Here is a 26,451-nt window from a genome sequence, read left to right on the forward strand (position 1 = left end):
AAGATGGAAGCTTGTAAACAGTGATTTGCATTTGAAATGCAGATGTTGGACATAGCTGATGGGAAACTTGGGAATGTAATTTCGAAAGCTTGTAACTTTCAAAGCCTTACTAATCCTGCTCACTGCATTTGAACAACAAAAAGGCAGCTGAACTATCAGTAAGGGAAGGAAGAGGAGCAGGTATTCAGAATGCACAGAATATTTACCATCTAACTTCCTCAAATGTACTACAATCCCAGCTGTACAAGCTCTTCAAAATCTTGTTGTGACCATTTCTGAGCATGGGATGTTCTGGCTATTGGGAGGCTTCAGTAGCATGAGCAAAACTGGCTGCTGTCAGAACAATGGACAAAGTAGATAAAAAGACAATATATCATCTGGAAACTGAGGCAAGAGCTACCAGAGAGGGGAACAATGGGTCATCAGGGGAAGTGGGAACTTGCCTCTCCCTGTTCTTATCGTAAACATTTTCCTTCCAGTTGCAGTCTGGTCTGGAATCTTAAACCCCAAGCATTTAAGCCTCTGATGCTTCTACCAGATATGTTGGACCTGTTTCCCCAGCCAACCCTCTTTGCCTTCTTATCCTTGAGTGGAATGTTTCAGTGTTTCCCTGGCTCTTCTTTCTAGGTTTCTTGCGGATTCTCCTCCCTCTCTGTCCAGGTTCTATCCCTCTCTGCTGCGTTTGGCTGCATTAGAGCTTGGAGAGAGGAAGTGTTTTTTCTCCTCTCACAACCACCTTTTGCTGTCAGCGTTAGAAGGAATATGGAAGAACTCTTTTTTCAACAGCTCAGGTATCTCCTCAAAAATCAGTTCAAAAGGATTATGAAGGGTCATTTTCATGGTCTGTATTTGTGCCAAAGATCCACAATGATCAAGCTCTGTCTTTTGATCTGACAGAGATTTTTGTTTGCACTTGGAATACCTTAGTTTTGGGTTGGAACATACTGCCCAAGGCAGACTCTTTCCCAGTCCTCAGAGTGAGACTTCTGAGTACTTGTCAGAATTCCTCAGGGTTTCCCTCCCCATACATCACAAAAATAAATAGAAGTTTTAGAAAAAACCTCTGGAATTATTAGGCTATAGGTTAACTCCAAGTAAGTGGAAAATAATCTATTTAGCCTAAAGTTTGGATATATGTCAGATATAACTCCTCCATGAGCAATTCAAAGATCAGCATAGAAAACATACCAGCTTAAAAAAAATGCACTGACTGAAGATCTTTTGATCTTGACAGTGTGGGATCAAACCATCACATTACTCTGACCCTTGTAGTTTCTATCTTCTGAGTGTACCCTCAACATCCCCTTGTTGCTAGTTGCTTCTCAACGCTCTCATTTTGTGGATCAAAGGAGAAATGAATTAGTTTGAATATTACTTACTCTAGAAATTACATGTGCTTTAAGCAGTCCACATTGAAATGTTACCCTTGGATAATTATGAAGTAAGATTAAAGTTGAGATCATCCGTTCATTAGAGGACTCTGGAGGAATTCCAGGGGAATTTTCATGCTGGAAAATCAAAACTTGCTACTCTTCAGCCTAATAACTAGACATTAATGGCTGCCTAGGAAGGGTTTGCTTTATTGTTTACCAAGAGTAAGAACTACTGTTGCTATCTAATCCCTGGTCTACTGCTGCCTTGTTTGTGGCAGAGGCCAAACCACTTAACTTCTGTTACTTTCCCATGATTGCTGCTTCTGAGGGAGTTCAAAAATTTATAAAGGTCCAGTGTGCTAAGACAATAAAAACATTGCTCCTGTTGCTGCAATCTGTCTGGCACTTCCATTGAGAAAGGCCTCCTGTTGTTTTGTTGCTCAGGGGTGAATGATCTGTTCGAGAAGCCTGCTGGGATGTTGGGCTTGCAGGGTCAGGGAGGCAATTCCCTGCTGAATGTATTCTATTATGTCCTTATTACTCTTACATGTTAATTGTAATGGTTTTTCCTGCATTCCGGTTAGACATCATGAGTGGAGCTGATTGAAAATGGAGTTTTCTGTATTCACAAAATACCAGTTCCCAGAAATGGGAGTGAGCATAGAATGAAATTGATTTTCTGAATTTCCTGTGAAAGCAGAAAAGAAAGAAAAAAGTAGCAGTGTAAGTTTCAAATAATTAGAATAGTTTTGTTTTGAAGATGTAGAAACCAAGCTGCAGTTGTGATTCCAAGTGTGCAGCTCATGGGTGAGACAGGACTCCAGGGCTTTTTGGCTACCAAGTCTCCATTAGGCCTGGAGCAAGTGAGGGTTTGAGAGTTCCCAACTCTGCCACACCTTGCCGCACTCTGCTCAGATCTCTGCTTCATGGCAGGGAGCCTAGAAGCCCTGAGTGGCCCCAGGTTTTCAAACTCCTGGTTTTGGCAAGGAGCCTGGATTCTCCAAGGGCCAGGGCATGGCTCCTAGCTTCACAGGATAGGGGGAAGCCCTGTAAGCCAGCATCATTTAGAGAGTCCTGACTGAAGAGTAGGGAGACAGGCTGTGTTAGGGCTTCTGCACAGGGATTCCTTGTGCACATGGTCCCTGGTAGGGTGGGATTTCTAAACATCCAGTAAGAAATTGCTATTTTCAGATTTGAAAGATTTCAAAATCCTAAAAAATGTACAAGTGGAATTGAGTTTGATATTGCTGCATTCATTGGAGGGTTTTTTAAAGTTTTAACTATTGTAATGAGTCCCTAGAAATATCACTGTTAGGCTTTTGATGATCTGAATCCTGTCAAGTCTCATGATGCTGAGTGGGAATTCCTTGTCTTTGTTACTCTCTCATGCATCCCCATTATGCTTTTGGTATTTCTTACATTTCCAACATCCACTGTTGCTTTTCTTCTCCCCCCAGACTCTGTGTCACCCCCTGCTCCTGGTCTCTTTGGGCAGAAGTCTAGCACTGCGAGCTCTCCTCATGCTATGAAACCCCATTGAATTCCAGAAATTTAGGAAGTCTGGAGAATTCTGGAAATGCAAGGCAATAGTCAGTATGCAACACATCTGGTTCTGTGCCTTGCCCAGTGCTCAGTGATAGCCTGGCTTGCCAGCTCATCCTGGGGGGTTGTGTTCGAGAGCAGAGGTTGGAAAGCAAAACTGCAGTTTCCACTGGGGAAATACACATCAAGGAAAGAGAGAGGTCTCCTATAGATAGATATATAGATATTGAGTTCTTAGAGTAGTAGGAATATAATAATCTTATAATTATGATACAATATATAATAATCTTATTTTGTTAAATTATCCTTTCATACTGTATTGAAACATGTCAGCGAAAGCTACAAAAAGTCTATTTCTTCCCTTCCCAGGTAATCTCTAACCAGTTCCTGGGCCATTCTCTGCCTCCTGGGATATTACCACAGAAGTAAATTAGTAAAAATTTGAGGTTTTTTAGGCCCTTTGGATTTGGGATCCCATCCCTTAAGCTAGTTGCTATGATTCTCACGCTGAGCAGAATTTCCAAGGTTAATGAGCCCTTGCAGCCCCATTTGTTTTGGACCAACAGTCTTCATCTTTCTATCTGCTAACAAGGACCTTGAAAGAGCTTAGAGGGGACAGCACATGGAAACAAGAGAGTTGTTCCAAGCTTGCAGGCTCTGCTTGAACAGGGCAGTGCTTGGCACTTGGCCACCCCCATCCCAGAGCTGCCGGTTCCCTGTCCAGCCTCTGGCACCTCCACTGAGGGTTTATGCAATACACTTGACCAGTCCACAAAACAAACTAAAACCTTCATATGGAAGCTAAAAGGGTTAAAGTACCAAGATCATTAAAAGCAGTGGGTGCAAGAGCACATCTCCATGTTGTGTTTTATATATTGGTGTTCCCATGGTCCTCCCCAGCTCCTTTCTGGGCTGTTCCTACTGGGCAGAGTTGCCACCTTTTCAGAGCTGCCTGTGCCTCTTGCTCCATCCAATCTGGAACTTTAAATCAGCAGAGACAGAGAATGGTAAGAATGGGGTCTGTCACTGAACAGATCTTCCAATAACTCAGTCACTGCCACACAGTTTTCTTCTTAGCACAATATAAAAAAAATACTGTCAGAACAAATGGACTCATAAAAAGCTTATGTAAAAAATAAACCAACTAAATTTGTCTTCTCCAAATTAAACTTCAGAGGATATATGTGTTTATATCTAAAAATATGCATACATTGATAATTTATCTTCCACTGTTTTTTCTAATTGTCATTTATTTTAAAGAAAACCTTTGCATTTTCTAACAGAAGAAAATGACCAGTAAGAGAAAGTTCACTAGGTACCAAAGACAGCCTCAAAAGTAAAAGGACTAATTCCCTTTCAACAACCTGGACTGAACGACACAAAGTTAGTTGGATCTTAAACACAGTTTCAGCTTTCTTTGATCCCTGTTCTTGCACAGTGCCCACTGAAAACAGAAGTCACAGCATTAGGGAAGGTGTCAGGCTGGCAGCAGGGACAGCAGAAATTGCCTATGGCAAGCTTCACAGGAGCACAGGAGGGTTTTATCCTGAAATGGCATCTCCTGGGTTGAGGCTGGGACCACCCACACTCCCCTCTGCAACAGCACAACTGCACTCCCAACTAGTTATGAAGCTGAATTAAAAAGTAGACTGACTTAAGAATGGGGCGGTAAATGCAAAGGATTTATTTAGATTTATTTCCTCCTGTATTTACATTGTTGCAAGGAGCTCTCTCTATAAATGCATTACTGATGAATATTGAAAACCTTCTTGGGCACAAGTATTTTCTTGCAGTGGTAATGCATCAGAGGCTTGGCTGGTGGTTATTCTTCAAAGAGTTATGAGGCATTAGACGTAAATTTAAATTTAAATGTAAATACATTATACAGGAAGATCCAATACTAAAATCATCTGGATCTTATTTGAATTAAAGGAGAAGGAAAAGTTTTTAAAAAACAGTGGAATTCTGTTTTGGTGATAAACTTCCCTAATATTCTGAAATAAGCTGCTTTCCCCCAATTTCTTGTCCACTTTGCCCTAAAGCACAACAGCCTATACAGAGCACAGGGCACCCATCCACAGCAGCTAAGCCAGGAACGCCTTGAAAAAGCCAGTCTGCAAAACAGCGTAGGTATTGAGAACTGATTGCCAAAGAGTCTGAAAACACAGCTAACAGGGAAGAATACTCCATGAAAATAAAACTGTTATGCAAAGCAGTTTCTGGATTCATGAGCAGTCCTTCAGCACAGGATGATGGGTTTGGAAAACACGGTGACAGCATGAGCTGCTCCTAGACAGCCTCGGAACCCGCACCCGGCCTCCCCCAAATTTCTTTGAGGGAAGAACTTTAAAAAGCCACAGGAAAATAATTTAAAAAAAAAAAAAAAAAAAAAGAAAAAAACCAAAAAACCCCAAACCAAACAGACAAAAAAAAAAAAAAAAAAAAAAAAATCTAACTCATGCAGTAGAAAAACCATGAGAAAGAGTAATTTCTAAGATTTTTTCAGGGGTGGGCTCTGTGTCCGGCTCTGGCCGGCCCCCCCGCCTGCCGGTACCGGTCCCGCCAGTGACCCTCGGGCTCCGCAGCCGCGCTCCGAGCCCAGGGAAGGGGAGGGGAAAAAAAGAGAAAAAAATAAAGAAAACACGGAACCCCCTCGAAGTAGTCGGTTTCTAGCGCGGGTGGAGCGGAGGTGGCCCCGGACGCTGTTTCGTGAGGGGATCCCGGGCTGCGCTTCAGCGGCCGCCGGGCTGAGGGGATATCGGGTCCCGGTCCACATCCTCATCCCCATCCCCTATCCCGGAGCGCGACCCTGTCCCCATCTCCGTCCCGGTCCTGGGCCCCACCCGGATCCCATTCCTGTCCCCGTCCCAATCCCCATGCCGCTGCCGATCCCATTCTCGTCCCTGTCCCGTCCCGTCCCCTCACACCGCCGCCCTCCGCCTTCCGGGCCGCGGGGAGGGCCGGCCTTTCCCACAATGCTTTGTGGGACGTTGACAAGTGGATCCAAGATGGCGTAGAAAGTAATGACAGGTAAGTCGGGACTTCCCCGTCCGCCCCCGCGGGCACCGAGCGCGGCCCGCACCGGCCGCCCGCGGCCCCGCCGCGCCCTCGGGGGACCCGCGGGGCCCCGCGGCCGGCGGGGCGGGCGGTGCGGGGCGCGGGGGCCGCGCGGTGCCGGCGGGAGCGGGCCCTGTGTCCGCGGAGGGCCTGCGGCGGCCGCCGCTCGCGGGGTGTTTACGGGGCGCTCGGCCGGACCCCGGCGCCGCCGCGCTCCCCGGGGCCCGCGGGCGGGCGGAGCGGCCCCGCGCCCGGCCGGGCCCACGGACCGGGCCGGAGAGCCGGGGATGCCTCGCACGAGCCGGGGGTGCTCCGGGGGGGATGCAGGGGGTGTGGGAGGCAGCTTTGTTTTTGTACCGGGCGGGGCGGGAGGGGACGGGAGAGACGGCCAGGAAATAACAATGGTGAAATAGAAGTGAAAAAAATGGGGTAGGTAGGGTTTGCTGAGGGATGGAAAAACAAATTGGAGGAATTTAACAGCTGTTGTAAAATTACCCCCTCGGAGCGGTTGAAGGGTGGGCAGATGAGCTTATGTTTTTGTTTTCTGCAGGAGGCTTTGGCAGGGAGAGTGGAGTGGAGTCGGGAGTTTTAACACAGGTCCTGAGAGCAGCTTTTATACCCTGGATCAGCTCTGAAACTGAAAACAAGAGAGTTTCCACTGCACATTGCAATACAGCCCTTCCAGCAGACACTTATATGTATCTTTTTAGGACAAATCCCCAGGCAGGAGAAAGATCTGTTACCCCTCCTGCGGTGGAAGGTGTCCTTTTGTTAATTTCCAAAGGAGTGCAGTTGTTTTGGTTTCAGTGCTTTGTTAGGCAATTGTTGTTTGATTGGAGTAACATGATTAAACTTATCATTGATGGAAATTAAGAAATAACTAGGGGAAACAGTTGCAAGGCTGCTTCCCAGATAATGACAAAATGAGTAAGAGTTAACAAGGTAACAGGATTTTTGCATTGTATCCAAGGTACAGTGAGCTTGACAGGAAGTTTTAAAATAACACATTTCACTTTTCATTGAAAAAATAAAAGAATTCAGTTGTGAGACAGAAAAATACCCTGAAAATGGATATCCCCACTGACAGATTGAGTGTATCATCACGTCTGGTTCTATTTGGGATGGTTTGGATTGTTGACATTGTCTGATGTTGTTCTTAATAATTAGTGTGTTTGAAGCAAGGCAAAGGATAAAATATGTTACCTGCCATTCTTTATATAAGAAAATACATGTTCCTTTCTAGAAAATAAAAAAAATAAGCAAGTGATTCATGGCAAGTATACATTCTTTTCCAAGACTAATAGGTAGAACAGGGAGGCTTTAAAATAATGTGTGTTAAATTTGGTTGTGTCAGTATTTTTGAGCCATAGCAGATTGTGAATGAAAACTCCATTTTTTTCCTTTTCTTTTTTTTTAATGGCAAAGCTTTTGTGATGGGCACTGTCTGGGAGTGCTGGGCAGGCTATAGGGAGGAGCTGATTTTGAACATTCAGTTAAAACTTAGAGGAGTGAAAGTGTATGAGGGGCCACCACATTCCCTCCATCTCCTTGGGGTGCAGACCCAGGGAATCAGACTTTGGTAGCCTTGGCTTTTACAGCACAGAAATTGTGAGTGGCAGAAGCTGAGTTAAGCTTTTTTTTGTTGAACTTTAATTAGCAGAGCAGTTTATTGGTAAGTGAAGGAACATTTTATGTGTTACTACTGATAAATTGAGTTCTCTTTGTAATTTGTTCTGAAAGCAGAAATTACTTCTTTATTTTTCCTAGCTGAAATGACATTTCCTTTATCACTCTTCACCTCTGATTTTTTTTGACTTACGAAATGTACAGTGTGCATTTTTCCTCTTCTAATTCATACAGGCACAGTGCCTTTTTAGGTGAGCCAGATGAATTTATTGTAGTAGAGGCTTGTTAAAGTAAAGGCTTAAAGGCTTGAAAGGTTGTAATTGCTGATTTTGTTGGGGTATTTTTGTCTATTTTGGGATTTTTTTTCTTTGCTTGTTTGGGGTCTTGTTTTTACCTCTTCCCATCAGACTAAAACTTAAAGGGAGATGTGGCAGCAGCATCTTATTCTCTAATTTGTCCCAGTTCTGCTTCTTGATGTGTCATGGAGGATCCTTTTCCTTTGTGAAATCTCACTGGTTTCAGAGAAGTTCCTCCTGGGCTTTGGGATCAGTGTGAGCAGATCTGGTTGTAAAAGAAGGGCTGTGGTTTGGAGAGAACTTCTGCTCAGAGGCTGGATTTGTAGAGAAATTCTCATCTCAAAAGATGTGAGTCAGAGTGTCTGGAAAGATTGAAGAGGGGATATTCCCAGGTGGATAGGGTACAGGTCTAGTGCTTGAGAGATGTGGAGAGCCTGATGCAAATCACTTCACCTGTTTGTATTTCCTTTTGAAGGAATTTAAAATAGGGATAGTGAATCTTGCTGACTGGTAAGGAGTCCTGATGCCTGTGGATGAAAGAGCCCATGTAGGAACTGGGAAATAATACTACTGTTTTCTAGCTCTGTTAATTTAATAGTCTGATGAAACATTTTTCTCCATTGCTGGCAATTGTTTTTGTTAGTAAAATGTCCTTTGCATTTATAGCTGGATATTCTTTCTGACTTCTAGTGTGTTGGTTTGGTTTTCTTTTTATTTGTTATTTACTACCATCTTATATTTGCTACTGAACATTATTCTTGGTGTTTTCATTTTAGTAATGGCAGAAACAGTTGCTGGAGCAATTCAGGTTATTAAAGCCTTTGAATCTCTCACCTCACTGGCATCCCCTCCTGAGGTCAGTGGGACCTCACAGGTCTGGTAGCAGGAGTGAAATCTAAATTAAAAAAGTCTTTGGAATTAATTTAAATCCATCCCCTGTGTACAGCCTGACAGTAACTGGGGAAAGTTGTGGGAGCTGGCTTGGAGCAGGAGAAGGAAGGGTGGTGTGACACACTCCAGCTTAGGGATAGAGTGGTTGGACAGCTGGAATTCCCCTGCCTGGGGGATCAGTAGGCCAAGAATCCCAGCGAGCTTCAATCCTGTCCTGACGTTTCTGCTGGCATTGCTGAAGCTTTCTTCCTGGAAGGAAGCAGATCTCTCTGTGTTCCTCTCTGTGCAGCACTGCCAGTGGCTCATCATGGGGGGGGAAATTCCACATTTTGTAATCGCAACCCTCCCTCCTGCTCGTATTGCAGCTGTTGAATCCTTTCTTACTTCTTTTGCTGAGATGCTGTGGCAAAATTTCATTTTCAGTATATGGTACATGTATTTTTTACCCCATAAATGGAAAGATTATGAGTTAGATTTTCAGAACAAACAAGACCTTCCTTTTTCATTCTTGTTTGTCTTGCTCTCTCTTCCATGGCCTTTGGCAGCAAGGCAGCACTTGTGTTTATATGTATCAATGACATATATTTAAAGACATGGTACTTTATATGTTGGATTTTTTTCCTCCTCTTAGTGCAGACTTCTGTGGTTGCCATCCTTTTTCAACAAAGAAGAGAGAATGTTTTAAAAGAGGCTGGTTTTTCAAAAGTCTCCACACAGCATTGGTATGGAATTAAAAAAAAAAATTCTGAAGGAATGCTTAGTCTTCTGGAGATACTGACTGGGAAAATAAACATTTTTTTTCCCAATTTTTTTGAGGTGGGAGAAAGTAACTAAGCTTCATAGACAGGGAAATTTGGAGTCTACAAGGTCAGAGGCTGCTCCACAGGAACAGGCCAGCTTCTGGGGATTTCGTTATGGTGACACTGATATGTGACTCAGGTTCCTTATTCCAAAACAGTTTTGCTTACTGAGCTTTTCTCTTCACACGAATGTTTACAACATGAGGCTTCCAAGAGAAGCAACACTCATGTCTGAGAAACACAGAAAAGTGAATATTACTGTAGGAAAAGAAGGGATTGGGAATTTAAGCAATGATATTGTGATTACCCATGGGTGAGAATTTGTTTTTCTGTTGCATTTCTATTGCACTGCCAGTTGAAGTTAAAGGATACATAATGGGGCTATAACGTAATACTCAAATATTCCTCTATAATTTAATATGCAAATTCATGGTTGTAAATTAGAAATGTACTGGTTATTTTCTGGTTATTTTTTCTCAGAGTCCTCCATATTACCAAATTAGGCTTATTACAGGAAAGCCAGATAAGAAATGATAGATTTCAATCATTTTCCACCTTAAATGTAGTTTTACTACACTGAGAGGATCCATTTCATGACTACAAAGTTTGAGTGGTGACTGTGTCCGGATGAGTACCAACTATGAGATTTTGTGAGTGGCATGGAGTCCTTGTCAGATGTTAGAAGGCTTGAACCTTAGCAGGAAGGTAATTCAGAATTAATAGCACTGAACTACACAGGTTTTCCAAGCAGCAGTGGATACACAGTGCTGCCAAGCTGGTAGCAAGAAGTTTTGAGGGTGATGTTATGTGGGGATATGTTTTGGAGATGTAACTGGGAGCTGTTTTGCCATTTGTTGCTGTTAGTCCTGGGAAATATCACTTGCATGAGGAATGATGTGTCTGAGGTGAATGTTTTGAATCTTGGGCTTTATGTGTGGTTTGGGGAAATAAGTTTCATACTTCTGTTTGTAAGCAGTAGCAAGGCTACTGATTCTTGGAGCTGTAATGATGAAATATTGGAAGAAAAAGAACAGTAGGTTTGTGTTTGGTGTGAAATTTTGAATGTTGCAGCGGCAGGAAGTGAAGGATAGAAATGTGAGCACTGTGTGGAGTCGTCTGAGCTGGTTTTATGGTAGTTAGGGTAAGTGTTACTTAGAAATGATCTTTCAGTCTGTGAATTTCACGGTCTGGGTTTTTTCCCCCCCATAGTTATATATAGCAAAAATACTGTATTCATCAAAACACTAAAAATTATGGTGCTTAAATATGCTTAAAAGGTCTTTCATAGCCCTTCAGACCCCACTGGCAAGAAGGAAATCTGTAACATGAGCTGTTTTTGAGAATCTTGGTTGTTAGTAATGCAGCACGAGTGTTTAATTTGGTGGAAAATGTTTAGTGGTTCAGCAAACCAAGAAGGTAACAAATCTTTGTGGACATCATAAATGAAGAATGCCACAAATGAAAAGTGTAGTGGTTTTGGCAGCGTGTAAAGTAACTCTTCCCTATGTATCTTTTCACTTCATGTATGGTAATCTCTTCTTTTTAAGTGAAAATTTAATTTTATCCAGGGGTAATTTTGGAGGGACAGGGATGGGCAGTTGGCATCTGTTCCCAGGTAATGTTCCTTCATGGGTTTCAACTAAATTCCCCCTCAGCTGGGATTCCCAAATAGTGTTGGACCAGCCACGATAGCTGCCTTGCATCTACTCCTCTGCTATCTTGGGAGCCAGAATTTGTTGGATTTCTCTCATTATCTGCATGGGGAGGTCATTAAGGGGAATGTTTTTTGCATATTTTGGAATCAGTGCTAACGCAGTGCTGTGGGTCTTTTATTCCAGTGATGTTTTTGATTATAGTTGTTTGTGCTAATGGTTTTGAGGTAACTGTGCTCTGGCCATATCTTGAGACACTCACACATTTGGAATGGTGCAGGACATTTGTTTTGTCGTTTGAACTGACTGATATTACTTGGCTGTAGCTTTGTTTATATTTGTTTGGCTGGGCTAGACACCCGTCCTCTGCTTCCCAAGTTTTGTCAGGATTATGCTGTTAACCACAGCAGGATCGTTGCTCATTCCTGCTGATGCAGTTCTTTGAGTGGAGTTTCAAATACGTGACTGAATCACTAATGTTTGTTTCAAAAGGAATGAGGAGGGCGAGTTTTATTGGGAAATGTGTTCTGGATACACATTGTGGTGTAGGGTTTGCTGTGAGGGGAGAACTTGGGAATCCGTATTCTATTTCTGAAAGAGTCTAAAAATTGAACCTGTTGGTGCTACTACCATGGTCAGGCATTTGAGGAGAGGAAACAGGGACATGATAAAAGCATTATCCACATGCAGAAAGGTTAATGTAATGAAAATACAGAGTTAAAAGACAACTCCCCAAACTAGGCTTAGCTATATTATACTGAACTATTTGAAGCACGGTCATGTAAAAATGAATTTCAAAGGTAATTTACAACAAAGATAGCAGTTCTTAGAGGTGGAGGGTTAGTTACTGCTTTGAACTTTCAAAACTGCGCACAAAAATACCATGTACAGTTACATAATAGACATGGTTTGGGGAAAGATGTGTTTGGAGGATCTGTGGGTGGCATGATTGTGTTATTAAATCTGTTACGGTAGGACCCTTTTGTGCTAAGCACTGTGTAAATGCGTAACAAAAAACTCAGTCACAGTATTATTCACTACTATAATAAATTAAAGTTCATTATAAAGCTGCAACGAAGGCTGAGGTATATTGAAAGAAATTTTTCCTGTTTTGTGCCACAATGTTCTGGCTGATTCCTGTGCTCAGTTTGTGACCTGTGCAATGTACCTGGTATTCAGCATGAATATTTTTTACGATCTTTTGCTTTTGAGCAAATTGAAAGAGTGATTCATATTTTGAATCTCAAACAGCAAATGAACTTGGGATTTTTATTTTTCCCCATTTTTCCAGCTGTAAAACTGTGATAGATACCTGTAGCATCTGCACTTGCCCTAGGGATCAAAGCTGTGCTTTTCACCTAGATCTGCTCCCAGGAGGGTGTTGCCTTGCAGTATCCAGGGCATGTCAGGAGTGGAGAAGTTCTTGTGTGAAAGTGAAAGTTTGACATTTGAGGGAAGACTGTTTCAGCATTGCTACAATATCCTGTTAAGAAGAGAAAATAATGTGGATTGAACCACTGAGCTTTGGCACTGCTGAGCTGCTGGGGGTGGGGAAGAGTTTGCATGGGTTTTGACATGGGAATATGCTGTGATAAATAATTTCCTAGTTTAAAGACACTTTTATTTCTGAAATCCAAATACAGCTGTATTAGATGAAGCTGTGAATTGAACATGAGACTGAGGGTTAGGAACTGCTAATTTTGATTCTGTCTCTGAGACTGATTAAATTGGTGAATTTGGCAAATGAACTATGGTCAAGTGTTCTCTGCAGACAGTGCTGCATGAGTTCAGGTTCAGTGAGCACTGGAAAATTTGTGATGTGTTTTTGCATTTAAACTTTTGAAATATATTTGTAAATCTAGTGATATGTGTCCTGTGTTGAAATGATGCTTGGGAATCTTCTTTGACTCCCCTTTGCATTCCTTGGGAACACAGTTTGGCACTTGCTTGGCATTTTGAAAATGAGGTGACACATGTTTAGTCACACTGATACAGATGTGAGTATATCATAGAGCAGACATTTCTCAGAGAGGACTTCTGGCACTACCTTATGACTCAGTGGAGAATAATATTAGGAACTGAAGGACTGGGTAAGTCCTTAAGATGAGTAGTGTTCATTTTTTGGTCAAAATTATTACTAAACACTAGTGTAGAGAAAGGAACAAGGCTGTGTTCTGTTATTCAAGTATTGAGAAGGGAGGTTCTGACACAAGTGAGGCATAGTTTGGAAAGCTGTGGATTATGATGTTTAAACCAGCTTTTAGAATATGGATATTGTTCTGAGAAATGTGTTTGGGTTTGAGTCCTGTAGGTTGGTGCTGCTCTATGGAGAGCTGGCTGGTCATGCAGTGCTGAGTCTTCCCTTTGTTTTTCTCTGGCAAATTTCATTAAGAGAAGCAAAGATTAAATTACTTTTCTAATGCATTTTTTAAAAGTAAGTAATTGGTGATGTTGTTATGGGGATAAAATGGTAACCATGGGACAATATTTCAATTAAAATGCCCTCAACTTGGGTAAGTGTGAGAAACTCTATTCTCAAAAAGCAGTGTGAACACAGAGTTATATGGTGTACAAATTCCTGTTGTTAACCAGTTATTATGAAAGATTGTTTACGTAAAGATTTTCTATGAAGGAGCCAAAAACTTAAGGTGGGGCAGAAGCACCACCTATCATTATGTTACCTGATGCCTACTATGACATACTCTTCATTTCACTTGGTTATTGCTTGCCAGATTTTAATTATTTGGGTTGAAATTTCCCATGGTAGGTGTCTTTCATAGTCTTACTTTTTGGGTGCTGTTGAGGAGAGAAAGGTTCTGCCAATATGATTCTATCTTTTCTAGAAATTGGGCCAAATATTTTATTGTGATCATGATAAATTAGAAAAGAAATAATCTAATGACCTATAGTGCTGCTTTGTGAAAAGTTGAGATGTATTATTGTATAATGTTTCTGCCAAGGATGTACTTGTGATCAACCTTGTGAAAATCTCCTCAGTGTTGGTCAAATCAGCATTAAGTACAAATGTAAAAGATAATCTCTGCAGTGTACATGCTTCAGCCTCAGCTAAACAGGATTTCTCTGTAATTTGAATGCTGGGGCTCCTGTGTTCCTCCCTGGTGTGATTTTGGACAAAAATGAGAGCACAGAAAATTCCCTTTCTGTTCTCCTGATACCAAGTTCCTCTTTCCTCCCAGCTCTACCTTCCTGCATCACAGAGGAAGCAGTGACTGGATTTAAACAGAAGGTGCAAAATGGATATTTTTTCAGAATTATGTACAATAAATGTAGAGATGGGGGTGGTTGAATGAGGAGAAGGAGATTGAAAACTATTAGTATTCGAAATAAATAGAAGGGAGGTTGTGCAGTGTGGGTACATATGATTTATTTTATAATGCTAATACAGTTGTTCGGTGGAATACAGTTTTGCTGTCTGCATAAATTAGAAAGTGTTACTGAAATGGAGTAGGGAATAGCAAAAAGGGAGAAGGCAAATCCTACTTAAGCCCCATCTTTGCTACACTTCATTTTCTGTATTTCTAATGAATTTTCCCATGTTGTGATGTGCAGGAATGCTGGATACCCTAAGTCACTCTGCAGACACCAGGTGCTCTGTGTTGGACATGTAAAAGGGCTGTATAGTACAGGCAGAGCATAAGGGGGAGAAATCACTTCTAGATCTTTTAATGTAAATGTAAGAAGTTTATAGAAACTTTTGCCTTGTGTGTTCTTCCCTTAATTCTCTGTAAAATGGGAATATCATCAGAACGATAAAGATATTTTTTAAATTCTTATAAAGTACTTGGTTGCAGTACTGTAGGTATTATTGAAAAGTTAATGAAAACATTCAAGTGCTATCATTTAAGTAAGATTTAAGTAGCATGCAGTAAATAAGGCTTCAGCCCTGTGCTGAAGTATTTCACTGGATGTCCATTAAGCAGCAGCCTCCGTTCTGCCCACTCATTCTGCCAGGTAGCCCTTGGAAAATGTGCTCTGTGACTAACACAGTTAAAGGCAATATCATAATAATGCAGGCACACAGGAGGCCAGCATAAGCTTGTACAGATGCTCTTGTCCTCACACAACCTCAGAGTATCGAACTTTACAACCCAATATTTGTTCTGTGAAGTTAATGAATGCAATATATGTATATATTTGCTTTGTTTAAATAGGAACCTTGTATCTGTTGGCTGTGAACGGCTTTCAGGCAGCACCAGCACATGTCACGTAGATGCTGTGCTTTGACTTGCCAAGTATTTAGCTTAGTTTCATCAGGACAGGTGATGTTTTCAGACAGCTGTGTGAAAAAAGGATCTTTTTAAAGGCAGGATGTAAAGGTATTAGGGATGTGGTGGATAGGTTGGTTGCAAGTGCTGATGCCACGAGTTATTTCCAGATTTTGGGCCAAAGATAGCCAGTCTGTCCATGTCTGAGTGTTGCTGCTGCTGGCTGCACAGATTGTCCTTTTGCTGCTATTTCTAAAATGAAAATAAAAGAGATTAGTAAAGGTAATAAAGCGTTAATAATCACTTAGTAGTCTGCACTGAAGTCATAACTGGCATGCAAAAAAATGTAACTTGTTACTATCTGTGATGTATGTAAAGTGGTTTAAAGACTGCAGACGCTCCAGGTGCAGAAGGCATTTGCTCTTAATCTCAATTGCCTGTGTCGTTGTGTGAGTGATAAACCATCCACAGGCTCTTGTTCCTTTTTCAATAAACGTGGTTGTGTTTATTTTATACTTCATGTTTACAGGATCAGACTTGGATCCTCACTTATGTGCCCAGAGATCACTTGCCCTCCTCATTAATGGTGCTGTCTCTGATTTTTCAATGTGGAAGGATAGTCTAAGCATTTAGTGATCAGGGCCATCGTGAACCTCTTCTTTCCCCTTTTTCCCTTCCCCAAACAGGCATATCATGTTCCTCAGAGGCCTTGGAGCAGGATTCTTGCTGCTGTTACACTATAGAATAAAACCTTGAAATGTGCTTGCCTCATTCTGTATGCTCCATTTCAGATTTAACATCATTTTTGGAATTGAAAGTAGGGTCATTTTGCCTGGAGTTGTACAACATTAGCCAAAGTAATTCAGTTACTTCAGAAAACTGATTAGATTGTCCTCTCTCAAGGGTGGAGGCTTTTGTATTTGTTCTGTAAGGTGTGCAGTGCATTTCTGAGAACTTCTTAACTGCTATTACAGACTTCAGCCATAATTACAATAAATGAGTGCGTGAGTCTCTGCTGTTATGTTTTTCTTAAAAGAAAAAAGAAAGCCAAAAGCACCCTTCATATAATTCTTTCTTGCACCCTGTGTATGAAAGTTGCACCATCCTTTTCCACTCTGTTATGTTGGTACAGTGCACTGTTGTTATCAACTCTCATTTTATTAAATGAATTTTTAGACTGGGATTATTTATGATGAGTATGTCATGACACTAGTAAAGTGAATTTTTTTTTCTATATGTCTCTGTAAGTAATTTCTGTATTTTGTGCAGCTCTATTTTATTCCATCCTGGAGGCTTGAATAAAGGGAGTTTGGGTTTTTATTCTATTTTTTGTCTCAAGGCATAGATTGGGTTATTTTACCACAATAGGTAAGGAAAATAAATAGATATTTAATTTTATTTTACTGATCTAAAGGTATTTTAGTGGTATTTGGTAATAATACAAAACCAATTGACATGCAGAGATTCAGGCCTGCCTTAAGATGGGATCACAAGAGATGCCAGAGCAACTTTATAATATGGACAGATGTACCATTCCCTATTTTAGTGTGTGGAGTCACATGCAGTTTGTTTGCAGAGTTTTGATAGTTGAATTCCAGTGGCCTGTGATTTCTGACTGTAATGTTGGCATGTTCACAGTAGCTAGCTTTTTATTGTGTCATATTCAATATATTAATTCAGATTAAACCCCTGATCTTTCCATACCTGTATAAACTCAAGGATATTGTCACTTTTTTCTTGATAATTTTGAATGAGAGGGAAACCATTAATCACAGGGATTGTAGCCATACCAACTTTATGAATTCCCAAATATTACTTGAATATATTATGGAAATAACAAATTTTTGATGTATGAATTATTTACATCTCAGTTTACCAGTAACAGCTTTGAGAAGGGGATGGGATGTGCACTGCTTGGGTCTGTAATTTAAAAATTTTGGAAACTCTGCTTTAGTGAAGCCTGGAGACTATTGGATGGATCCTGGAGCAGTTAAGCTGATGAATGCAGCCTATGGCATTGACTGTTATGGGCAAGAAAAATAAATAAGACTTTTCTTTCACTGGTGAGTGACACTTCGCTACAGCTCTTGATGGTAAATGGCAGCACGTGGCAGTAATTGATGGGGCAACTGATGTCTTGGTATCAATAAGAGGCTGAGTTATAACTTAACCTTTCCCTGGGTCTGTTATCTGTCTTGTTACACATTTTTCATGAAACCTGCAGCATCTTCAAGACCCTTCAGACTTCTGGGGAATTCAGTTCCAATTGACTTGAAGCTCAGAAGTTACTGAGGAAGGACAGAGCAATCAGCCTCATAAATAAATCTAGTAGGTCTCTTCTTGCTCTTAAAAAAGGAATTGCTGGGAAATTCTGATAAACCAGCTGTCTTTTCTTGAGTATTGCCTGAATTCATTACACGTTTAAAACTTCTCTCCAATTTGGTGGCCAGCCTTTCCAGTCTGTGAGATGGGCTGAAAAATCCCAAAGGACTGGGAAACAGAGAGCTTGCATTTCTGTAGAGAGGGGCAGGATGAGTGGAATTCCTGCCCTGCTCTCTCTTGGAGCCTGCACCAGCTTTACCGCAATAGGCAATAGAAGGGCAAATCCATCTCCTGCTTTCCTTTCCCGCAGGACAGCGGGCTGCTAACAGGAGGACACGGCTGAATGGCCTTGGCAAGGAATATTTTGAGCTTATTTCCCTCAGCAGAACTGTTTGAAGGCTTATGGATTGTAATGGGAGGCAGCTGGAGAGGCTCTTCCCCTGCATGTTCCCCATGGCAATGGGTCTCATTCATTTGCTTCACTCTGCGATTCCCAGGATGTGGCTCTTGAAGTAAATTCAATTGACAGTAAATCCCTACCAGTCTCACTGTAGGACTGCAAGTTGAACATCATTGCTTTAGCATAAATCTTTACAAGAGATGTTAATGTTTGGTTAAAATATGCAAATATTTACTGACTTGTCTACTGTTTGTCAGCTTGGCATGCGAGACCTTGGATCTGATCCTTCTGTCTTGGCAGACATTGGGAATTTTGCCAGTAACATTAATAGGAACAGCATTGTGCCCTCTAATCTGTTTGTTTATGAAGTACAGCGAGAGTTATCTGGCTAGATGCTTTACAGTGAATTGAAAAAGCATCTGTTTGAAATTTTTTTAGGAACTGTCACATGCTTTAACTTATTATTATCTTAGTGTATGGACCCTTTGATTCCATGAAACACATCAGTAAGATGTGGAGCATGGAAGCGCACAGTCATGAGTTAAACTGCCGTGAAACGCTGGAATTTTAGTTCATGATGTTCTCTCCTCCTACATCGTTTTTAATTTGAAGTTGGACTCATCAGACTGTGGAGTAGCTCTTCAGAGCCTCCTGTGCACCAAGCAGGCGTAGTGTTTACTTGGAAATAAATGACTGTGTGGATCACGTTGTTTATCACTCTTCCTTCTCAAGCTGTCCCTTCTGCCTTTTCCAGCCCCCTCTGCAGCTCTGGAGGGGAAATGTGCAGCTTTATTTGGAGATTGGATTTTAGTTACTCTTTCCATGTTTGTTTACAAAACCCCTTTGGCAAGAAGGTGGAATACTCATTAGGAATATTGAGCCTGAAAATCATTAGTTGTAGGAGGAAAAAAATGTCATGGCTAGTTGTAAAAGCCACCAAGGTTTAAGTTACACCAGTTGGAACTAACAGGTCTTTGAAATAATATTTTGTGGAAGATAAGCTGAGTAAAATTTGGCTTTCAATGAAATGCAAGTTCAGTAAGTTCTCTTGTACTTAAGGGCAGGAGTTTTTTTGAGATACAAAGTATGATGCCAGATTATATATTTATATATATAATTTCTTAGGTATGTCTACCCATTTTAGATATGCAACTTTAGATAGTGAGAATATGCCTCTTTACTGGCTCTTCAGTATTTTGAAGATGTGTTAAACTTCAGTAGAGGATAAATTATTTCTCAGAATTGAATTTAAAACTCATTTGGCGTGTGGTTTTCCAAATCTGTTTGAGAAAATGAATAATCCTGATGTTTGTTCTGTTACATGTTAGTATTTTAGGTTCAGTTTTGGAGACAGAAGTGAAGCCCATAAGGAATTTGTTCAGTTTTGCAAAGAGAGTTGGGAGTATAGTACAGGGCTTGTGACGCTTCAGCTTTCAGTTCTAATCTGTAATAAATTCTACTTTTAGAGCGAATGTAGAAATTCCTATTTTATACCTGAAATCTTGAAAATAAAGATATGTGTAGAACAGAAAATAAATTTCTTTTGACAAGTACCTTCGCTCCTTGGCTGTTAATGAATGTTAATGAAGTATTCTATGAGTACATTAAGGTTGGAAAAGACCTCGAACGTAGAGTCCAGCGTTTGACCAAATACCACTGTGACAACTAAACTATTTTGTGAAGTGCACTTGTATTTTGAGCACTTCCAGGAATGGTGACTCCATCACTTCCCTGGGTAGCTCATTCCAGTGCTTAACCACTCTTGCAGTGGAGAAATTTTTCCTCCTGTTCAACCTAAACCTCTCTTGGTGCAGTTTGAGGCCGTTTCCACTTATGCTGTCACTTCTTCCCAGGGAGCAGAGCCTGACCCCCACCTGGTCACCTCCTTTCAGACAATTATAGGGATTGAGAAGGTCCCCCTGATTTCTCCTTTTCTCCAGAATGAGCCCCAACAGCTCCCTCAGCTGCTCCTGATCACTTCAGCCCCTTCCCCAGCTCATTCACATTCACAAATCTCATTGCTGATTTAGGGAACCAAAACTAGGAAAAAAGGTTTCTGAAGTCAGCAGGAAAAGTCAGATGTCTCCAAGGAATAGTCCAGAGCTGGATTGGAGTCTGAAGTAAATGGCACAAATATCTAATAAATGTGTATGTTTGAATCTGCAGGTATGGCTATAGATGGGATTGAAATGAAATCTGAGAGCCTGAGTGCATCATTTTCCGTATGTTGTCCACATACTGGTTTTGTTATAATTTGATTTTTTTCGAAACAAATTACACTGCAGTGCCTCCTTATCAATGTGTCCCATGCACTGTGATTTTGGTGGATATTTGAAATACCATTGGTGTGATTCACTTTAGCCAGTTAACCAACAGCTTGGTCCTTAATGCTCTTGCTTCCACTTAATTCACAGGATTTTGCTCATGGTCAGTTATGTCCTCTGAAGTGCTCTGGAGTCTTCAAATTGACCAAAGAAATTATGTGGGCGCTGCTGGATGTGTAAAACCCAGCTTCTCAAACAGATGAGTTCTGTATTTCTCCACCAGTCAGCAAAAGGCAATTGATAAAGAACATCTTTGTCTTTTACATGGTGCCATGCTGGGGGAGAAGAGCTTTCAAATCTGTCAGCTGTGCTAGCCAGGTCACTTAGGATGGGATCTGTGTTTAATCAGCTCTTTGGGAATAAACACACAGAAGCTCTGCTCAGCCTTTTGGTCAAAGGAATTTTGGTTATATGTCAGCCAGGAAGTGAGGAAATCAGAAGTACAGCAGAGTTCATGGAGTCCTCTATTTTCAGTCCCTTAGGAAGAAAACAGAATGTACATGAGAAAAACATCAATTAACTGTTGTGTCACTGTGGAAGCAGATCCTTGATTTGTGAAATACACGGTGGCCTAAAATGGTAGTGAAGTGGAAACCAGTGCAATTTTTAGTTGTATCTAGAAAAGATCCTTGCATACACAGCTGAAGAATAACTAACATTTATGTAATTGAAAATATGTGCTTAAGTGATCCAGCTGAATCTTTAATAGAATTACCTCATGAATGAATTTACTCATATGTATGGAAATGCAAAACCTACTTGCCTGTTCCTATTGTTTGAAAATGTGGACTTATTTTTAGCAGAAAAAGAATTATCTGGATGAATGAGGTAATATTTTGTAAGGCTGTTATTAAGAAAGAGGCACACGTCACAGATTTGTACCAGGATAACTGCAAAATATTCATGCTTATATTCCTTCATTTTAGAGAAGATTTTTTTGTTGTTGTTGTATATGAGAAATTTTTGTGTTAGTTTTGTGAAAGGGAAGCTGGTTTAAATCTTAAAAAAATCAGTATTCCTTTATGTAATTATTTTGATACTGAATGGAAATTTAAGAATAGAACGCTATGTTGTATAATATATGAAAAGACTTGTTTGCATTTCTTCATACTGTTGGCTTAGGCATGTGTTAATGGGAAAAGTGGGATAATGGATTATTTTTCATATGAGGAAAATGCATTTATTTGACTTTACATTCTTGAAGTTACTTTACCTTTGGTTGAAAATCTGAAATACCAAGTATAAAGAAAACTTTTAACAGTGGATTTTTAAAGTGGACTAAAAGTAGTTATTTGAGACAATTGTAATAGTTGATCTCTAATCACAAATATTGACAATATGCTGCTTGCTCAAAGCAAAATTGAGAACTCTTAAGATTTTTCCTCTTTCAGGTATCAGAACCCATTTTTGTGAAGTCAGCTTTAATGTTCAGGGTCTCTAGGGATGTGTATCATGTATTTAAATGTCAATGAAGGGAGAATGTGGGCAGGGATTATAGAAGTGCTTTGCTCTTCTGGTGGTTCAGATGTGGATATCCAATTGTCTTAGTGTATTGGCAGGTAATGTAATCTATGGACATTTTTTTTTTATAACTGTCTCAGTCTCCCTGAAATATTTACTACAAAATTATTTAAGAACCAACACTAGGGTGTTGTTGCGGCAGGAGTATCTAGACTTTCTCAGCCATAAATGTAGCTAAGCCAGCAGAAAGAAGAGACAAGTGGTTTGTTTGCTGTTGACTCCCTGGTCTTTGGTGTCCTTCCCTGTCCATCCTTGTGCTTCACCCCTAGGAAGCGTCTCCTCCTGCCGAGTGTAGGTGAGAAGTGCTTGGAAGAGAAGGTGCTGAGGAGTACGTGGCTGCAGGCTCAGAGACAGCACTTAAGGGATGAGTTTGTTCCGTCCAAAGCAAAGGTTGTGCTGCCACCGAAGACCCAAAAGCCTCTGCTTAAATCCATGCTGACTTTAAAATTTGAAACCCCTACTTACATTCTTACAATCTGTCGTGGGCTTTAAGTACCTTCTTGAATTAGAATCAAAACCGAGAGCTGGGAGCGATGGAGAAAAGCCTGGGAAGAAATTAGTTAGTGAGAAGCTTGGTTTAGGAAATGTGACTGGCCTAGCACGAGGGGGATGTGATGCAGCACCTTGAGACGGGAATGGAAGTTGGTTGGCAAGTTGTCAGTGCCATTCCACAGCTAACCAACGTTTTATCGTCCCCTCTGCCCCCGCTCTAGGATTTCTGTCCCTGAGTCATGGCAGACAGAAGACCAGAGAAGGCATGTGAACAAGCATGTGAATCCCTTAAGCAGCAGGATTATGAAGTGGCAGTGAAGCATTGCACAGAGGCTCTCCTTTCCCTCAGCCAGTACCCCCCAGCTCACCTCCCGGAGCCCTGCCAGGCAGAACTCGACCGCATCAAAATCGAGACTCTTCTGTATAGAATTGCTTCCTTTTTACAACTTGTGAGTGTGACTCTTTATAGTATCTAGTGAACTGGAAAGAAAAGTCAAATATCTTGTATTGTCAAGATTTAAATACAACTCAGAATTTTTGGCATGTTGCTCTGCCCACAGAATCCATCTTGCTATAGCATCTATGAGGCTTCTGTCTTGTAGCTCTGCCTGATCCATTTATTTTTCAGGGTTGGAACCTCTTGGTTTGGGTCTCAATCACAGTTTTCTAAACCAGGAAAAATACTTTGAACATATTAAAAAAAAATAAATAAAAAAATAAAAAATATTCCAGGAAGGCAAAATAGCTGGGTTTAGGGTACATATGCTGAATTACATACCAAATTACCTTATCTTTTAAGAGCATGAAATTAAAGTTTCCACAAATAAAAATACTCAAAAAACAAAGTTAAGAAATGCCAAAATCTAGGTAGCTTGTTCATACCTGCTTTACCTCCAGTTGCAAAGGCCTAAAATTAGTCTTTTAATGCTTAATCCCAGCTTTCCAGGGCTTGACTAGAGCATATTTGGTGAAAGATGTAACTTCTAGACTCTGGCAAATATTTAGTGGAAAGGTGAATATGGGTCTTGTAAAGGTTCATAAATGCAAAGCAAGAGGCATAACCCTGAATTACAGGTGACCCCATTGCCAAAGTTGTGTCCTTCCTTTAAAGCATCAGAGCTACAGTTTCTTAAAGGGAAGGACATTTCAGTGCTTAAGAATAAACCTACAACCTGCTTTTTCTTACCTTTTTGAAATGCTGTTACAGATTTACAGGGGTCTTGTCCACTCCAAATCTTCATGTATTGAGTAGGAGAAATTTCATCTCAGGTGGAAAAAGTTTGGCCAAGTCACAAGACCTTGCTGGGCAACTTTAAGATAAATCTGCCCATCTGATTGAGGGAGTGTTTTTAAGCATTCTTTAAATAAATATGTGGATTGAACTATTCAGTGTGCAAAACAAGAATTGGGAAACCTCTTAGATGAAGAAGTGACCTATCTTATGGCTCTGCAGGGGAAGAGATTCACAAATAAGTGAGGTTGGTTTTTCTAATAGAAGTTGTGTTACCACAGACTTGACCTCTCAAAATTATTTCCATAAGACAATATGCAGATTGGTGCTTGGATTATTTAATAATTTCTGACATCACTCTTTTAAAATCCTCTGAGGCACCTATCTGGATGTTTATTGTAATGATATTATTGCAGTGAGTCTGCAGGGACTTTGGAAAAATACTTGAAATCAAAACCTTCCAATAAAGGCTTGAATTATACAGATACGTGAAGTCTTAGGAAAACAATCCAAATTTTCCTTCTTGTTTTACTAAACAAAATAATCTTTAAAATCACTACTGAAAAGACAGTAAAATAATGTGCAAATCTTAAAATTTCAGCTTAACTATATTGGTGCAAGATTAAAAGACAAACAGTGTCTCGAAAAGTTAAGTTTTATAATTTTTTCTAGGTGTTGTGAGCCAGCCACAAACATATAACACACACACCTTTGCCCATTCAGGCTCCTCTTTTAAAATATCCATGTGCTGAGAATTTGAGAAAAAAAAGTCAGTGTTTTAAGAATTAACTGAGAATTTGAGAAAAGTGTCAGCAACCTAAGAATTAATTATATTATCATTGACATGTGACTTATGTTATTTACATGTTCCTCCCAGGAAAAGACAAGGTAATGGTTTCTAAAAAGTTTTAAAAAACTTGTAATTCAAGCATGTAGTTGTTTATGCTAACTGGAATAATGCTATTTTTAAACTTTTCATGTTTTACCTTTCAGAAAAAGTATGGGCAAGCAGATGAAGACTGTAGGCATGGTATGCTTATTTCTTTTTTTATTACATAGTGTTATGAATTGCAGTCAGTTGTCTGAATTTTTAAAACTGATGCCCAGATTTGTTAGTTTGCTAACAGTGTTTTTTTTTTTTCTTATTTAAAATTATGTATCTGCTTTATAATACTTTTTCTGCTTTTTTTTTGTTTTCTTTTTTTTCTTTAAAGAGAGATCTCACTATTTTTCAGCTCAAGTACCAGGGCTCATGTCTTTGGCTCAGTGGTGCTATTTGGCTAATAGTTATTTTAGTGCACAAATGTAGGAAGAGTTGATAATGTCAGGATTCTCACAAAGGTAAAAACAAAAGACAGCTGATTGTTCCGCCTTTCTTCCCAGGGACATGGTGGATAGTTTGCTTTGCATTTGGGACTTAGTTCAGAGAAAATCAAGATGATGCACGTTTGTTAAAGCTTCCAAATGTGCCTGTGTCACATTAAAGTCGAGCCTTTCATGTGTCACTGCTTGTTCAGTTGGGGTATTTTTGAAGGAATTAACCATCTTTCCTAATCCTCTGTTTTTCATCTATAATGCAAATTATTCAGAATTCACTGAGAACTCACTGAGTTTGGAAAGTGTTGGAACAGAGTTTATCAGTTAGATTTGGAAAGAAAGGTGGGTAGATCCCACCTTTTGAATTTAATTCTTTAACAACTCCTGAATGTTAAAGGAAGTTTTTTCAGGTGACAGTTTTGTTACACAGACTGTGATCTACTCTTCTGACCTTCCTGTGCTAGCAATGATAATCTTTAAATTGTTCCTTTCTGGGTTTGTGAGTTTTGTATTGTTTCAGATTTTTTTTTAATGCGTTTGTCTTCACTGATAGTCAAGTCGTAGTTTGGGGAATTTGTGGGGTTCTGCAGCCTGCTTGTAAAGGTCTGTAAAAATCGACTAAGAGAAATAAACTTGCTTTCTGTAGGTGTAAAATTAAAGTTTTATACCTTAAAAGAGTCTGTTTGTCACTTAATCAGTACCATTCTTGAAATAGTCTAATATTTTTAAAAAAATTCTTTTACCTTATTGATGTATGCTTATTGAGGGGTGTAATATTCTAACTTCAGAGTTGTCTTTCATGATGGCAGATAAAAGCAAGAGACATATGGAAAGCTGAAAGATGGTTAAAGGGGTGGGAGGGAGAATGCTGTTTTTAATGAACAGTGTTCTCATCTATGAGCTCTGATGGGTTTGTCATAGGGGACAGGGGTGACTTTTATCTGTGGAACTTTCTCTTGGGGTGTGTGTGTCAGTTATCAGTATCTCAAAGGAGCTGTCATGGTAACTGCTTGTCATCTCTCACTGGACAGGCATAGAAGTGGGTGGAATAGGACCATTGATCTCTGTCGTCTTTTTAAAAATTAAATAGAAAAAACAGCCTTTAAATGTATATGAATTAACAAAGAAATAGCACCCAGATTAATGTTAATTTACTTCATTCATGTCAGTATATTCTGCACATATGATTTTCCAGATATAAAAAAATTTAACTTACTAATGCCATATTTATGTCTATATATAAAAATACTGTGTATGTATTTATAAATATATATATACACATATACACCCCCCCCCCCCCCCCCCCCATATTTTTATGACTATAAGAATGAATGATTTGGTTGTGGTTCTCTGTGATGTGTGGTTATCAATTGTAGCCCAG

The 26,451-nt window shown here is 40.2% G+C and overlaps 1 protein-coding gene across 8 annotated transcripts in view; it reads left to right on the forward strand.

The window, feature by feature from the left end:
* The first annotated feature begins 5,570 nt into the window (after nucleotides 1-5,570).
* The window catches only part of HELZ (helicase with zinc finger), an 86,661-nt gene continuing 65,780 nt past the window's right edge, over nucleotides 5,571-26,451 (forward strand). For 3 of the 8 annotated variants that reach the window (XM_086857502.1, XM_086857505.1, XM_086857507.1), the window contains exons 1-3: nucleotides 5,571-5,945; nucleotides 22,744-22,971; nucleotides 24,747-24,783. In XM_086857502.1, the coding sequence (XP_086713628.1) occupies nucleotides 22,762-22,971; nucleotides 24,747-24,783 (247 nt within the window). In that variant the 5' untranslated portion in view covers nucleotides 5,571-5,945; nucleotides 22,744-22,761. Of the gene's footprint in view, nucleotides 5,946-6,522; nucleotides 6,570-22,743; nucleotides 22,972-24,746; nucleotides 24,784-26,451 lie in introns of all 8 variants that reach the window. The other 5 variants (XM_086857501.1, XM_086857503.1, XM_086857506.1 and 2 more) reach the window with 4 other exon arrangements.

The sequence above is a fragment of the Cyanistes caeruleus genome, chromosome 19 (genome assembly GCF_971803275.1).
Source record: "Cyanistes caeruleus chromosome 19, bCyaCae1.hap1.1, whole genome shotgun sequence".
In the NCBI taxonomy this organism is placed as follows: Eukaryota; Metazoa; Chordata; class Aves; order Passeriformes; family Paridae; genus Cyanistes; species Cyanistes caeruleus.